This window comes from Glycine soja, chromosome 1 (genome assembly GCF_004193775.1).
Source record: "Glycine soja cultivar W05 chromosome 1, ASM419377v2, whole genome shotgun sequence".
Lineage (NCBI taxonomy): Eukaryota > Viridiplantae > Streptophyta > Magnoliopsida > Fabales > Fabaceae > Glycine > Glycine soja.
In genome coordinates, this window is record NC_041002.1 from 5374355 (window position 1) to 5391858 (window position 17504).

Genomic DNA, 17504 nt, shown 5'->3' on the forward strand with positions numbered 1-17504 from the left:
TTGATTTCTAAATTCATTTTTTTATATTTAATTTTTTGAATCACCGGTAAAAAATATCTCATTAATTAAATTATCTTTTAAAATATTTTTACTTATATTTTATTATATTTAAAATACTCACGTGACACAAATATTATTTTTATCGATGTATATTAATTGTTAGATTATTATTTTCTTATTAAGACAAGGGATCGACACACGGATACTTATATTAGGGTAGTTAAATGTTAATGCAATAAACGATTGAAGCTTTGAAAAATATAGGAAAGAGGCTGAGAATTGAATTGACATTTAGAGTTATATATATATATATATATATATATGAATTCATGGTTTTGAATTGTTAGAAGAAGCCCAATGATTCATGGTTCTGAATTTGGTCATTTCAATTATTTGGTTTCGCTAACCGATAGTATATATATTTGGTTGGTCACATCAATTAGTTTCTTTCCTTTCTAGCCAACTTGCTTAGTTGCCCTTTCAACTTCAGCTTCTCTATTTGCTCTCCCCTTCACCAATTTCACTAAATAACTTGATAAATAAAATAAGAGACTCAAATAACTTGACAGAGTGCTTCGTCACTCCCTACTACTCATATATATTAATCTTTGTTTCATTCTTATCTTAATTATCATTTTTTTTTCACTTTGCTAATTTTTCTCATTCAATTCATGTCAATTTTGAGGCTGCGGAGGAGATCTGAGAATTCAATTAATTTTTCTTTGCTTTTAAATTTTATTCTTGCAAATGTGTTAGTTAGCTTCAAATTCATTTTCATCTTTTCTCTCTCTTGGATTTTGCTTCCTTTTCCAGTTCCTTTTGTGATTTTTTTTTAATTTCTTTTGGAGTTTGAGCATAAAATATTTATAAAAGAATTCAGATGTGCAGGGTCAGATTTGGGTGTCATGATTTGCTTTTGTGACATTCACTTTGATTCTTTTATTCATTTTTTTTTTTTGTGTGCAAAATAATCTAAAACTTACAATTATAATGGGAGGGAGTATATATAAGATGCTTTTAAGAAAGTTGCTTGTGCCCTGCGAACCTCATCGCTACTAATGCCTACTAGTAATAGTTAATAAAAAACTATATTGGTCATAGTTAATGAATACACAGATACATACAAAATATAAATTCAATTGGTTCTGGCAATAGTGGTACGCTGTTTTGTTCCGTATTTATTTTTATCATAGAAGGATAATTAAGCAGTTTAATAATTATGCAGAATTAAGTTAGATATTTATGAATCACATAATTTTTATTTTATTTATATTAAAATGATATGATGTTAACACTTTGAATAATTATTATCTATTCGTTGATATCTCACATGACTATATAAATATATTCATTTTCATCTATTATCATTAATCAAAAGTATACGAGTTGTTATTTTTATTTTTTTGATAAGTTTTCTTTGTAGCTCTTTGATAATGTTTTTTTTTGGAAGGTCATCAGCTGAAATCTGTTATGGAACTGGGCAAATTTCAGGTTTCTTTAGCTAGGACTATGTCAAGGTTGGAGACTTGATTGTCTTGACCGGGTAAATTTTGCTAAATGAACACTTATGTGTTATTCTTCAATTTAGTATTGTTTCATGTGTCTCATTTAAGGAACATAAATTACCAAGTAGAAATAGGGAAGTGTGAGGTGAAGGTGAGGAGGAGATTATTCACCCATTATCAAAATCTGTGGATTTTGAGAAGGTTTCAAATATAAAAAATATAATTTATTTTAGTATTTTTACGTCAGTTTTGACACGATCGATGTAAAAATATTAATCATTCTAAGACGGCCGTGTGTGAAAGATCGTTGTAAAAAATTTAGCATTCTACATCGATCCTGCAGTTGTGACCATCGTAGAATGTGATGATCACAACTGAAAGACTGATGTAAATATTGGACATTCTAAGACGATCCTTGACAATCGTCATAAAATAAGCTATCACTTTTTACAACGTCTCTTACGATGATGATCATAAATCAATGTAAATTGTTCCATATAACCGATGTAGATTGTCTTTTTTCTAGTAGTGATATGTCATATTTATAATTTGTTTGCAAGCCTCAAACCGACTCCGAACACCTTGTTAGTCATCGTATCACAAACTGAATCCCTCTATAACTATGCAAAAAATCAAGGATAGATTTGTTGATTTTTACTCGTTGCAGTGTGAAGCAACTAATTATCACGTCCCCTTCTAAAATCTTTTGGACAAGTTGAGTACTGCAACCATTTCCTCCCTAAAAAACTGATCACAAACCAATTAAAATAAATTGAATTGGCTATCTAGCTAGTAATTAAATTTGATCATGATCACCCTTGCAAATATATCCATTGCATGTTCAAATCTCGTATTCCCCACCAGCCGCTTGGGAAAATGTCAGATAAGAACACATCTCACATTGTATCCTTGCAAAATGTCATTGCAAACTCCAAAAATAAATTGCCTCAACAGCGTTCATAAAATTGCTGCGTAATTCAAATCAAGCTCTTAGATGAATATAATTTCATTCGTGCAATTAAATAATTTTAAAGAGTTCATTTTAAGTTCTTATTTAGCATAGATACAATAGGTTTAATTGTATTGAGTTGCAGGAATGAATGCCAATTTACTGATAAATATATACTTATAAATTGCATTTAACATTCTGCTTTATCAGACAAAACAATAATACCATCTAAATTGCTCATTCTATAAATTAAAATCAAGTGAACATTGGACAAAGCTTGAAGAAATTCAAAGAACAAATCACATTTTACTAAAGATAGAAAAAGAACTACAAAGGAATTGAAAACATAGTTCCATTCAGCAACATGCACCTGTCCTACAGTGCTTCAAAAGCTTTAGATATTGTCACTTCTACGTTGGAAATCACAATACTACTTATATATGTGTGTAGGGGATTTGCAAACTTAAACATTTCTATTTTTTTAGGATGAGGTAACACAATGTCTTATATACATAGTGATTTGTTAAGGTACAAACTCCTATTTTTTAGTAGGAGGAGTATGTTAGAAAGTTACATGATTAATATATTTTAAAATATTCTTAAGTTATAATTTGCAGAAACACTTATACTAAAAAATAAGAATGTGTATGTTGATATTTGCTAACAATATCTTTATATATATAAAAGGAAGTAGATAAGAGTATTATTAGAAATAAATTTTGTGTCCTGTATACATTTTTGGAAACTTTTAAGCCTTTGCAGACATTTTTGGAAATATCTCTACAGTCTTAAAAAAAATGGTTTCAAACTTCACTTTAATATTTTTTAGTTATGCTTTAATTTCACAACAACCGATATGATTTAATCATTTAAAAAACTTTGACATAATTGGATGAATTGCCTTTTAATTACTATTAATGATAAATAATGATGATATTATTAAGTAGTAATATTTTATTTGTTATATCACGTAAAAAACATTTTATTTGTTATATAATTTTTTTAAAATTAATATTTAAGTATAGAAATTAAATAAAATATTGTTATATATGTCTACATATATCTGTATAATTTATTTTTAAAATTGATTATAAAATCAACAAGAGGAAAGAAAACTCTATTAGATTTTTGTTGAATAAAATCAATGAATTTGCATTAAATAAAATAAATGCCAGTTGTAAAAATAATTAAATTTTTTTAATGGTTATATAATATTTAAGCATTATTTTACAAAATATTTTAGAACAATCAAGTTAACGGCAGCTATGAAACTAGAATTTTGATCTAATGATAATATTAAGTAGTAACATTTTATTTGTTATGTAATTTTTTAAATTGATATTTTAGTATACAAATTATATAATAAACTATTATATATATATATATATATATATATATATATATATATATATATATATATATATATTTCTACAATCCCTTTTTAAAATTGATTATAAAATCAACGGAAGTAAAAAAATCTACTTGTTCTAAAATGTTTAATACTTTTTTCTTAAAAAAACATCCATTGAATAAAATAATGATTTTTTTTATTATTTTACAATAGCTAAATCAATCACTATTGTGAGATTAGAAGTTCAATTCAAGGACTCATAAATGTTTGCTAGACATTTATTGAATCAAGCTGTAGTCAAATTAAAAAATATGTATAAACTTTTATTACCCAAAATAAAAACTACCGTAAAGTATTTTCCGTGAATGATTTCGGAAGCTGAGGGCGCCAAACGAAACTTTTCCCGGCAAACTGCGCGGGCGCGAATATTCAAAAGGTGGCGATAATCCATCATCTACTATTTCTTTCCCACAATCTCCTCCCTCATTTTCCCGCCATTTCTCCCTTCAAAATGCAAACGCCAAAATCGACTTAGCGTCGCGTTTGGGATTCAAACCTCAAAATGGACGTTTCCGAGCTCGCCAAGAAGCTCGGTCTCTCCGATTCCAAACTCGTTGTACGGAAAGCTGCCGAGCTCCGTCGCCTCTGCGAAGTCCAGTTCGATTCCTCCGTCATTGGAGTCGTAAGTCCCTTTTCCTTCCCTTCCGTTCTGTTCGGTTCCATTTTATTCGATTCAATTCTGAAACTCTTTGTTTTGCGTTCACAGGGCGAGGTTGCAAAATCTATCATATGCTTGGAAATCGCCGCCATGAGACTCAGCATTCTCTTCGACCGATCCTCTGCGGCGAGGCTGAGCGGAATGTCCGAAAGAGCTTACATCAGATCCTACAATTCACTCCACAACGGCCTTGGCGTCAAGTTCGTTTTCCTTCACTTTCTATTTGTTCAACTTTTCTTTCTTTCCTTATTCTTTATTCACTTAACAAAGTGTTTGTTTGGTGATTTCAGGATGAAGTTAGATGTGAGGGAATTGGCGATTCAGTTTGGTTGCGTTCGCATTATTACTCTAGTTCGCGACGGTCTTAAATTGTGAGTTATCCGCCACGTGTTTGATGAAATGCTATAGCGCCATCCAAACTCTAATGTGTTTTGCTGAACTGTCTGATCTTTCTCTGCAGATATAAGGATCGGTTTGTTTCGTCGTTGCCGGCTTCTCGTCGTGCAAGCGCTGATTTCACGCGTCCAGTGTTCACTGCTGTCGCTTTTTATCTATGTGCTAAGAAACACAAGGTACCTTAAACAGAACAACTGATTACGATATCACATAGATGATCAAAGTATAATGCTCAATATATTAAGATTGGTTGCATAGGAATGATAACATTATTAAGTAGTTTAGAGTATAAGGTTTTTGAAAACGGTTTGCAACAGCAATTGTGGTTACGATGTTATAGTTTTAGGGTTTTTTGTGATGGTATTGTGTCCACAATTGTAGCTGCAGTAACTGTATTCGTGTGACATGAACTGTTCTTTTGCATTGGTTAAAGCTGTGGTTGTGTTTGTTTTGCAGCTTAAAGTGGACAAACTTAAGTTAATTGAGCTCTGTGGTACATCTGAATCTGAGTTTTCTAGTGTAAGTGTTGTATCGTACGTTTAGTGAATTTTAACGTGAGATGATTTTATTTGTTTTGTGATTAGTGTTTGTGATTTTAAATGGGTTGTGAATGGCTTTGCTGTAGGTTTCTGCTACTATGAAGGATTTGTGCCATGATGTTTTTGGGGTTGCGAAGGAAAAGAAGGATCCTAAGCAAGTGCAGTCAAATCGAGGTATATATCTTTTCCCATTCGGTTGTTGATCATAATGCATCCATGCATTGATAAAAGTGGGCTATTTTGTTCATTATTTATCTATTTTTTGCATTGAGCAGTTTTTTTTTTCTCTCCCTCTGCAGATTTGCTTGATGTTTTGCCAAGTAAAAGGAAAGCTGAGGATGGTGGTTATTCATCCGATGATGGTCCAGAGGTACTAATGTCTAGCTTATTTTGTAGCTTACTAGCATTTTTGTTTCCTTGGCAAACTGTTTTGTTATCTCTAAAATTTTTCAGGAAGCTGTTCCTCACTAAATTCAATCAGGCACTGCATAAATATATTGTTCCTTTCGAACCCCCTTCACCAACATTCTAACAAAAACTAAAAACTAAAAACTAAAAACTAAAAACTAATGTTGGTTGATAAAAAAAAATCCAAGTATGAAAAATCAGGAATGTGCTCTCTGTGTAGCTCTACCTAATTATTTTTTTAGTCATTTTTTGAGGTTCAGCTTTTCTTGGTTTTATCCAAGTTTGACACAACACATTAATCATAGCTCTTGATTATTTTGTAACCATTTCTTCCGTATTGTAATGCTGGGTTTTAGTAGCAAAAACTTAGAATCCGTCTAAAATTGACTTGATTTTGTTTCTCATTTTCTCTTTTTGCTTCTATAGTGTAACCATTAACTATCATTTCTAATTCCAAATATAGATGCAGTGTTCTATTTAGTATAGCTTTATTATAATGATTAATTGTTACCTAGGTCCTCTTGTAATTTCAATCCAACATCTGATAGAGAGGCTTGCCTTTTCTAGTTATTCCTTCACTTGCTGTGGGATAGTGGATGCATAGTATACTACATAAGGCTAACTGGGGAATTAAGTTAGGTGTCTCTTCAATGTTTCACCTTTAAGATTATACTCAGTATTTATAAGCATTTGAACTACATTTGCTCATTGTAGGGTGTCCTCTCTATTTAGCAAAGGGTCTTCGTTAGTTCATTCTACCAAGTTATAATAATTTCAATTTGGAAAAAAAGAACTCAATATTGCATAATTAAGGGTTTAAATTTATACATCCGAAGCAGTTGAATTCTTTATGTTCTTCAAAATAAATTCACCACAATTTACTCTCCGTCTAGTATTTTGTTTAAAAAATGAAGATAGTCAAGGTTAAATACAAGATCAGCATACCCTGCCTTTCGATCCCTCTATTGCTCTATTTGCTCTCAAGTCTCACCATTATGATTATGTTCTGAAGCTTGAAGGGGTATATTTGTTTAAGTATTTTGCACAGATATTTGCTTTAAAGTGGCTTTTCCAACTTTTAAGAATAATGAAGTCTTCATTTTTATGTTGCTACAATTGACTATGGATTTCAACCAACATTTGTTGTGTAGCAGCTTTCAAGTTATAAAAAAGCCAAGAAAATGGAAAAACGTGATTTTGAGAAATGGAAATCTTCTGTGCTTGCATCCAATGAACAAAACAAGAAAGGTACTGAGATAATTCTTGCATTTTCTCCTTACTTGCCAACAGCCAAAGATAGTTGATCCTATTTGTTTGTTTTTTTAGCGCCTTGCAAGCGAACCAGACAGACTAGTCTCAACTTTCTCAACAAAGCTTCCGATAATCAAGAGTTGGAGGCAATGTGAGATGGTATTGCTGTGTTTTATGGTCAAATATGATTTTGGTGGAAGTTCAGCTCATTGGGAAAAAAGAAAGAATGAAGAAAGATGACATCAACTGATATTGGTATGGAATAGAACTCAATTTTGTTAAAAGTTGTCCTTTTTGGAAATTTCCAAAGCATTAGTTTACACCAAGAACTTGCTGGAAAATAAAATAAAAAATGAAGGAAAATAAATACGAAGAAAATGCACAGTCTTGAATTAAATAACAAAATAACAGTAGTAAAATAAATTTAATTGACAATACTTAAATAATGTATTATATCATACAAGGAAAAATTAAATCAAGGGAAAGAATTAAATAGCCTGGGTTGAAGCGCGTAAACGCTATCCTTAGAGAGAAAATGCTCCCATTGCACGGGTAAGAAATTCTGATTGCGCTCCTCTCTCAAGATACGACAACCCGTTGGTTCCGATCGTGTGTAGCGAAAGAATCCCCGAACCTTATGAACACCAATGCTCTTGCTCTCACAAAAATTAAGTTTTGTATAGAAAAAGAAAGATAAATTTTTGGCAGAAAGAAACCAGAGCTCTCAGTCTATCATTTCTAGAAAAGAGGAAAGAGATATTTATAGGCATTTTGCAACAACAAAATATGACCGTTAGAAATATGACCGTTGAAAAACCAACCTACAGTTGTCACAACAAATATAACAAATTAGTTTGACTCATTAAAACAAAATCTTAAGAGAATCTAAAATAAATATTATTTTATAAAATAGAATTAATATATATTTATAAATTTTAAATTAAAACACAAATATTTACCAACATTCTCCCACATAATTTAAAATTTTAAAATATATTTTCTAAAAGATAATTTGTATAAAAACATAAGAGAAAGAGCATGTGATATTGTATTTCGGTATAAGGAACCTTCTGGGTTTGAGCCTTATACCTAGTGTTTATGAACTTCCATCCGAGAAAAATGTAGTGACTTGATTGTCTTGAACTACATATTCTTTAGCCGGACTTTAGTGCACAACTCCTACAATATTGGCGTTCAATTAGGTTCTAATCAGTGGTAGCGTGTTACACGGCCTTGCGCTTGTATCTTGTTTCGTGAGTGTCACTTAGAGATTAGCCCAAATCTCACAGTGGCGGTCCCACCACCACACTCACTAGGTGAATCCTCAAAGAGTGAGTTGTGACCTCCACCCCTACAATAATTGTCATCGGATTCATTAAGAGGTATTTTTTAACCAAAAATACACATATATAAATACCTCAACCTTAATATTGCCACAATTTATAATACACCTCGTCATAGGAATGAGAAACGGAACAACTCCGTCAAATTTCATTTTGGTGTACTTTAGTCAACAAACAATTTCGTTGTTACCCGTTGAACTCCATTCATGGGATCACCAATCACACGGAGACGAGTGTCCATTGTTGTAACTAAATAATGGGCTTTAATCCCATTCCCCTCGACGACTCAAGTACTTGTTGACGCGTCAACCCTTTTGTAAGCGGATCCGCAATATTATTTTCTGACCTGACAAAGTCAAGAGAAATGACAACATGAGAAATCAAATTTCTTATAGACTTATGTCTTACTCTTAAGTGTCTTCTTTTTTCATTAAAATTTTGCTAGTCACTTTAGATATAGCAATTTGACTATTACAATGCATTGGAATTGGAGGTATAAGCTTATTCAACAATGGTAGATCACATAACAAATTTTTAAGAAACTCAGCCTCACTAGTAGCAGTATCTAAATCAATAATTTATGCTTCCATAGTAGAACGTGAAATAATAGTTTGTTTAGCAGATTTTCATGATACTACACCACTAGCTAAAGTAAAAACATAACCACTTGTTGATTTTGTTTCATCAGAATCAGAAATCCAATTTGCATCATTAAACCCCTCAATTACTGCAGGAAAACATGTATAATGAATGTCATAATTGATGATTCCTTTTAAGTATCTAAAAACTCTTTCTAATGCAATCCAATGAGAATGATCAGGATTATTAGTATACCTTCCTAATCTACCAACTGCATATGCAATGTCTGGCCTAGAGAAGTTTGTCAAATGCAATAAGGAATCAATACTTTGAGAATATTTATGTGAAGAAAATCCTTTACTCAAATTTTTCTTTAACTTGATGGATGAGTTATAAGGAGTAGAAACATGTTTCACATCAAAATAATTAAACTTCTTTAATATATAGCTTTTCAACATAATAAGATTGGGTAAAAAATCATACCATCATTTTTCTCTATAAGCTTAATACCCAAAATCACATCTACACAACCAAGGTCTTTCATATCAAAATTTCTAGACAAGAAAAACTTCACATCATTTATGAAATTCATTTACTACCAAATATCAATATGTTATCCTGATACAAACACAAAATGATACGTTCATTATTATTAAATTGTTTCACATACACACATTTATCACTATCATTAATTTGAAAATCATACGAAAGAATAACTTGATCAAACTTGTGTGTCATTGCTTTGGAGCTTGTTTCAAATCATATAAAGATTTAACAATTTATTTTTTTAAGGAAAAAAATTTTCAAAGAAAGTGACATCTCTAGATTACATAATAGTAACATTATAAATTTTAGTCACTTCTGAATTAACAACTACGAATCTATAAGTAGTACTATGTAAAAAATATCCAACAAAATACAATTAACATTTTTTTTTCAATTTTTCTTTTCTCATTAATAGGAATATTAACTTTTACTAGACACGCCCACACTTTAAGATATTTCAGATTTGGTTCTCTTTTTCTCCATAACTCATAAAGATTTTTTTTTTAATTTTTTTTTATAAGGTACTCTATTAAGAATACGACAAACAAAATATAAAGCTTCACCAAAGTGTTTATTTTATTGTTTTTATGTTTTATCAATGAGTTATATATAAAGAGACAATCAGTCAACATGTAACAACAAAATATTTGCAATAATAATAATAACGTTAAACAATAAAAATTAAAAAATCTAACAACAAATGTCTTGATTTTAAAGACTTGTGTTCACAGGATCATTTGATCAAGTAAAAGATAACTTCCTAAGGCAGGAATGGAAGTAGTGAGATATTTTTAGTTTTTCACATAAACTAATTCTAAAAGCATTTTATCTTAAACAAAAATATAATTGACAAAGAAAATATTTTTCAACAATCTCATACTAATTTAAAATTTCAGGAATTAAATAATATAATAAAAACATTTTTAATGGAACATAATGCATTGCATTTTCATCCATTAATTTTTCATGCTTACTAGAAAGGAATTCAATCATATTGACGACAGACATTTTTGATAAAACAAAATACTAGTGTAGAAAAGACTATGCAAGAAGAAAGTGATAACGCTTTTCTCTCTAAAACAATTTTCTCTCTAAGACTGTTGGAAAATAAAATAAAAAATGAAGGAAAATAAATACGAAGAAAATGCACAGTCTTGAATTAAATAACAAAATAACATTAGCAAAATAAATTTAATTGACAATACATAAATAATGCATTATATCATACAATGAGCACAAGGAAAAATTAAATCAAGGGAAAGAATTAAATAGTCTGGGTTGAAGCGCGTAAACGCTATCCTTAGAGAGAAAACGCCCGTACTGCACGGGTAAGAAATTCTGATTGCGCTCCTCTCCCAAGATACGACAATCCGTTGGTTCCGGTCGTGTGCAGCGAAAGGATCCCCGAACCTTATGAACACCAATGTTCTTGTTCTCACAAAAATTAAGTTTTGTATAGGAAAAGAAAGAGATAAATTTTTGACAGAAAGAAATCAGAGCTCTCAGTCTATCATTTCTAGAAAAGAGGAAAGAGATATTTATAGGCATTTTGCAACAACAAAATATGACCGTTAGAAATATGACCGTTGAAAAACCAATTACAACAAATATAACAAACTAGTTTGACTCATTAAAACAAAATTTTAAAAGAATTTAAAATAAATATTATTTTATAAAATATAATTAATATATATTTATAAATTTTAAATTAAAACACAAATATTTACCAACACAACTCTGTACAGACTGCCATTTCTTTTAACTTTATTGGTGTTTATATAGCTTCCAAACGGGTGATGACTAGTTAAACATTTACATACGCGAAGATAGTTCATGTATATATACATTTTTACTTGACATAACGATTTGACTTTCTATTTTGTTTGAATTTTAAATGGATATATCTGGAGACATGCATGATAATGTTGATAGCATAGCTGGAAACGTGATTATTGACATTATTGATATACAAAATGATTCTTTACAACTTAAATAACTCTATCTATACGTTAAACAGTTGGAGTTTGATATGTAATGCACAGTTGGGAGTATTTACAAGTAATGTATAAAATATAAATATTAAGAGGGACAAAAGTCTTTGATATGCATTAGCTTGTTGTTGGTTAACAAAATTTTTGGGATTGAAGTCAAAATCTTCCAAATTTGCCAGAAGGTCGCGTTCTGACGTCTTGGACAAGGTTTCAGAGTTGAGTATTTGACCCCTGGATCACCTTAAACTCGTTCAAAATATTCTGTTGTCACTTGGGAGCCCCCGGAAAAACAAACAACTATGGGCGTCTCGGTTTATAAATTTCTAGAAGTTATGTTTTGTAGCTGTGTCCGGATCTAATACCTGTAATTTCTTTTCTCAATCATCTTTTTAATTTTTATTCTTATTTTTGTGTGTTAATCCTCATTTTATAAAGAGAACGAGAACATGGTTAATTTATAGTTTGATCGCAAGCTAAATAAAATTTTATCAAGAATTTCTGTCAATGATCAAATTCGAATAGAATTTGAACATTTAATTTTTATTTCATGAGATTAATCACTTATGCATAATCATTTAGTTAAATATTTTTATTCAAATACGTGATCTTCTTGCCGGTTTATCTATTTCAGTAGAACTTTTTTTATCTTTATTTTTAAATTAAATTTTAATACTTTTTTAAATGTCAATAGTTAACTAATTTTAAATAACAATTTAAATTATTCATTTTAAGTGTAAAATATTATTTATATGTTCAATTTTTTTAATTATAATATAATTTATATATTACTAAATATTATTATAATTTTTAATTATGAAAAAAATAAACAGTTATATTGCAAAACACAAGCTAAAAGCTTCTCAAAAATAAAAACACACAAGCTAAAATACTAACTATAATAATTTTAAATATCAAATAACTTTAATATTTGTAGAAATTACATAATACTACTCTCTGTTTTCCTTTTCAATTGTCGGATTTTGAGGCAATTTTTGTTCCTATTGCAAAATTCAAGAGCATATTAAATACTCTTTTATCAATTATTATATTTTTATTTTTTTTCTTTACTTAATTTACACATACATTTATAGTAGAGAGGAAATAAAAATGAGCGAAATAGGAAATTTCATAACAATTTTATTAGAATAAAAAGTTTATTGTATTTATTGATTTCTTAAAAAGACAGATAAAAAGCAACAAAATATCAAATAATTTTAAAGTTATATATATACTAATAGAAATTAAATTTTGTACCAAAAAAAACTCTTTTCTTAATTTGGAAGCATGTTTTAAGTTTGAAAATTTTGATATGCAAAAATTTAAAAGAAGCATCCGTTCCGATTCACTTGTCCTTCGTTATTTGTCGCGCATCATAACTGACTGACTCTGTGTCAACTCCAACGGCCACACATTCAAAACAGGTTCCCCACCTTAACCGGTCAAAACCGGCGTCGTTTCGATGATCCCATAAAGCCCACGGCCACAATCCTCTGCGGACGCAACCACACAAACCCCCTATCCCAACCAATCACAACCCGTTTCACCATGACAACCACGCCTGTCTTTTGACACGTGTGAGTGAACCATGATAGTATCCTACACCGTCAGGCACACGATCGCACGATATTTTCTTTCCCAAAGCGTGAAGAGTCACCTGCAACCAATTTCAACATTCTCTCTCTCTTTGGAATCTTCCTTCTGCTTGGAACCCTAAAACTCTGATTACGTACCTACCCATTATTTAATTGGTCCGTTTTTATAATTGGGGTTGCTGGCTGAACCAATTAATCATTTGGGGTTGGAGGAACAAGAGGAGTGAGAGATTCAATTTTTTTCTGCTTTTAAAATTAGGGTTTCTTCATTTGGTACCGATTCCCTTGTTTCTTGGGCTTTTGGAATTGATTCAAATTTTGGGTCTGGTTGGTGGTTGTTAAATCAAATCGACGAGAAAATTTTGATTTTTTTCTTCTTCTGGGGTGGTGGAAAATGGATTTGGGGGTTTCTGATGAGATATTAGGCACTTTTGTGCCATTAGTTGTTTACTGGATTTATTCTGGGATTTACGTTGTTCTGGGGTTGTTTGCTGAGAATTATCGGTTACATTCGAAGCAGGAAGAGGATGAAAAAAATTTGGTGTCAAAGGGTGCTGTGGTTAAAGGTGTTCTCCTCCAACAGCTAGTTCAGGCTGTGGTTGCAACCCTCTTGTTTGCGGTAAGTTTTTTGAGGTGTGATAAGTTTCTAAGAGGTTTGGTTTTTTTTTTCATGCTTAATTTTATTTCTGAATGGCTGTTTATTAGAAGTTGCATTAATTGAGTCAGTTTTGTATTGCTAAAACAGCTTCTGAGAGGTTTGATTGCTCAATAAGTTTTTGTTTTGGCTCCTTTATGTTATTTGAGGATTGGTAGACACTAGACACCTAACAAAGTGTTTTCGTTATTTTTGGTTTTGTTGTGTTTATTACGTCACAAATAATCCTCATTTGCAAATACTATGTGTGCTCTTACCTAATTTGTCTAGTTTGGTGTGTGATAATGGTATTATGTCATTGTTGATTATGATAAGGTTTTGTTGCTATTTGGTTTATGTGAGTTTAGTACTCAATCTTCTATTAGAGGTTGAGAATTTAATGCGTGTGTGATTAAATTGTTGTTTGAGCTATATGTTTATCGTAGGCTACTTCATAAGGGAGGGTTTGTGGTTATAGATACTTTAATGGGTTATACTTATAGGCGTTTTTCTTAATGGTAGCAAATATGTTATGAACCAAAAATGAGTTCCTTCCCTTCAAAAGGATTAGGTTACTGAGCTCGAATGCAAAATGTTTCTTTTAGTGTCCTTCGCTTCCCCTGACTAAGAGTACATATGGTCTCTTGGTTTTATCTTTATAATTTTTTAAGTCCTCAGGGATGTCATTATATACTGATAGTGTTCTGTTCCCCTAATAAATAAATTCTATCCTAATGGATTGGTCGCTTATTTGCTGTTTGAGTGGAGTATGTTGACTTTCAAAACCAATGAACTAACCTTTCTCTTTATTGAGTAAAGTAAAATATTAGAGAACAATAATCCAGTTTGGATGATACTGAGAAACTGTTTGCTTTATACTTAACTTTTGCTTTTAAATATGCCATGGAAAACAAAGGGAGTTGACTATTTAAATACTCATTAAAAAACTGTTTCCTTTATTGCATGGTTATCAAGTCATATTGAATTAAATATTTAGAGGAAGAGTGGTCTTACCTGATTTGTGCTAGGTTGCCTCCACAATTACCTCCTGTGGAGGATATGTGTGCTCTCATACCAAAAAAATTCTTTGATAGAACAAGAAATTCATTAAGACAGAAAAAAATAACAAGTTGATGGGAGAATAAGGAATCCTCCTTATCATAAGAACATGATAGAAAACATCAATGAAAAAGGAGAAATTCATTAGCAACCCGATTAATCAATATATCTGTTAGCAAGACCTGTTAAAAAGGCCATGGGCCTTACACCAAAGAATCAAATGCCTAATTTTGTACCAAATCAAATTTAATAGTATACCATTGATACCTCCTTAAAAATGTGAGATTTACATTTGTAAGTAGCCAAAAAAATAATGTGAATAAGGATTTGGTTTGGTACACTAAAGGTTACTGCAAGCTGTTCTTCCTTTTTAAAAATTGCAAAAAAAAAGTAGTGGAGATAGTTACTAACATTGACTGACTATGCAAACATTTTAACCCATTTAAAGGTGTGCATTTACTATGGAGTGTTGTCTTGCTAAATCTTGTGTAACATTTTATCAGGGAATTTGTTGATCCACTTGTACTTTTTGTGTTGAATATGATGAATTATTGCAAAATTAGGATTGGTTCTGGATAACAAAATTGTAATTGGGTCTTTGTTATTGTGTAGCTGACAGGAAGTGACGGCCAAAATACTACAAGCCAGAATACTTCTCTACTTGTTTTAGCAAGGCAATTTGTTACTGCTATGCTTATAATGGACGCATGGCAATACTTTATGCACAGATACATGCATCACAACAAATTCCTTTACAAACATATCCACTCTCTACATCACAGACTCATTGTACCCTATTCGTATGGAGCTCTTTACAATCACCCTATCGAGGGGCTTCTGAATGACACTGTTGGTGGGGCATTATCTTTCCTACTCTCTGGGATGAGTCCTCGAGCCTCCATCTTCTTCTTCTCCTTTGCCACCATTAAAACAGTGGATGATCACTGCGGGTTATTGCTCCCCGGGAACCTTTTCCACATCTTTTTCAAAAACAACTCAGCCTACCATGATGTACATCACCAGCTCTATGGCAACAAGTACAACTTCTCGCAGCCATTCTTCGTTATGTGGGACAAAATCTTGGGTACCTACATGCCATACACGTTGGAGGAGAGGGAAGGTGGTGGTTTTGAAACTAGACCTTGCAAAGATTACAAGGATGATTAACTTTTTTGCTTGATGAGCATTCTTTATCTGTACTAGTATTGTTTTCCCTTGTTATGAGCAGCTTCTCCTTTCTCTTGTGATGCCTGTATATATACATTTGATGTGTCCTGTTCGATATTTTTGTTTCCCTTATGTCCATACTAGATAGACATAATAAAGGAAATTGAGGTGCTACCTATTACCATTTGATTTTCACCCTTGTATTGCTTGCTGCTACACTCAATAGTCATACCTGGTATCCCTGATGTCTTGCCTTGTTTAACTTGCTCACGCTTGCAATCTTTGGTATCCTAATCACTAATACTTTATATGTTTTACCGACTTTGTATATCTGGTTCCATTTTTTAGCAGGGTCAATTTATGGCCTAACTACGGTTATTTGATGAATGTTGTATTTGTAAATGGACTTGTATCTAATCATGGACAGGGTGGACCCCTTAATTTTTATGATTGAATGAGATAGATGTATGTATCCACTAACCATTTGTATTCTAGTGTACTCTTAATTGTTTGTGGGGGAAGATGTGTATTATGATGAGAAAAAATGCCAAAATTGTTGAAGCTTCTCCTTTCTCAAGTAATTGAGCTGTCTGACCCTATAGGCACAAAATTGAACAAAAAATTGATGTGTTTCGTTTCCTTTTTTTTTTTTCTCACAAGAGACACTCTTTTGGAAACACGATTTAGAAGATTCTCTAATTAAAAGTTATTAAATAATTAAGAGACCTATAAATTAATTTTACCATACAAAAAAGCCATCTGAGACTTCTTGTTTCTATGATGACACTAGCTTAAATAGATTTTTTTTTGTTATTTTGTATTTTAATCAAGTGATACATATGGTATGACCAAATATTAGTTAGTAATTACTGAAGGGTTTTGTTATGACAACACCAAGGGATGATAGCAAATAAACTTTCTCTGAAAAAAATGTTCTCTTCAAAGGAAAGTTGATAATCTTCGCCTTTTCTGACCCATTGCCTTTTGTGCCCTCTTCCTAAAACTTGTAGTTACTATCTAAATTATAATCACTAGCATCTTTTCAACAAAAAATGAATGAAAAAATACCATGGTTTGGACTTTGGAGTAGAGTAGTGAGATTTCCAAAATTGTCTTGAGATTTTTTTTGATTATAGAATAATAAAATTCAAGTGTCGTGGTGGTTATTTTATTTTGAGTTATATTATTATAAGTGTCAAGCATCTATAACATCTATTAATTTATTGATAATTAATCTCCACTAAAAATTATCAAAAGAATTTCTTTAATTATATTTTTTTTAATCCATAAAACTCAATCTGACTCTAGTTAAAAGAACTTGCTATATCCCCATTCGTTTATATCACTAAAGGGTACACTTTAGTTTTATTTAAGTTTTAGAAGCAAGGCTTATACTTAATAATAAACTTAATAATAAACAAACGGAGTCATTGTGTACGAAAATATAGTTGCCATTATTATACAGTATAAAAAAAA

General features: G+C 31.2%; 2 protein-coding genes across 5 annotated transcripts; both read left to right on the plus strand.

Annotated features, from left to right (window-relative positions):
• Positions 1-118: 118 nt before the first annotated feature.
• On the plus strand, positions 119-12036 carry LOC114411187 (origin of replication complex subunit 6-like). Of its 4 annotated transcripts, XR_003666427.1 has the most exons (10): positions 4012-4487; positions 4572-4723; positions 4814-4894; positions 4984-5095; positions 5376-5438; positions 5545-5632; positions 5758-5828; positions 7018-7114; positions 7193-7372; positions 11756-12036. XR_003666427.1 is itself a non-coding variant. In XM_028374957.1 (9 exons), exons 2-9 carry the CDS (start codon positions 4614-4616, stop codon positions 7270-7272), a joined length of 702 nt encoding a protein of 233 aa, XP_028230758.1. In that variant the 5' UTR covers positions 119-1543; positions 4572-4613; the 3' UTR covers positions 7273-7443. The 4 variants fall into 4 exon arrangements, 3 of the variants coding, with proteins under 3 accessions (XP_028230758.1, XP_028230744.1, XP_028230751.1); XM_028374957.1 differs by lacking the exons at positions 4012-4487; positions 11756-12036 and adding an exon at positions 119-1543 and having other exon boundaries at positions 7193-7443; XM_028374943.1 differs by lacking the exon at positions 11756-12036 and having other exon boundaries at positions 7193-7443.
• A 797-nt stretch (positions 12037-12833) lies between these two features.
• LOC114411208 (sphinganine C4-monooxygenase 1-like) lies at positions 12834-16298 on the plus strand. Its single transcript, XM_028374961.1, has 2 exons — positions 12834-13787; positions 15474-16298. The coding sequence occupies exons 1-2, from the start codon at positions 13563-13565 to the stop codon at positions 16026-16028; spliced, it is 780 nt and encodes a 259-aa protein (XP_028230762.1). The 5' UTR covers positions 12834-13562; the 3' UTR covers positions 16029-16298.
• The last annotated feature ends 1206 nt before the right edge of the window (positions 16299-17504 follow it).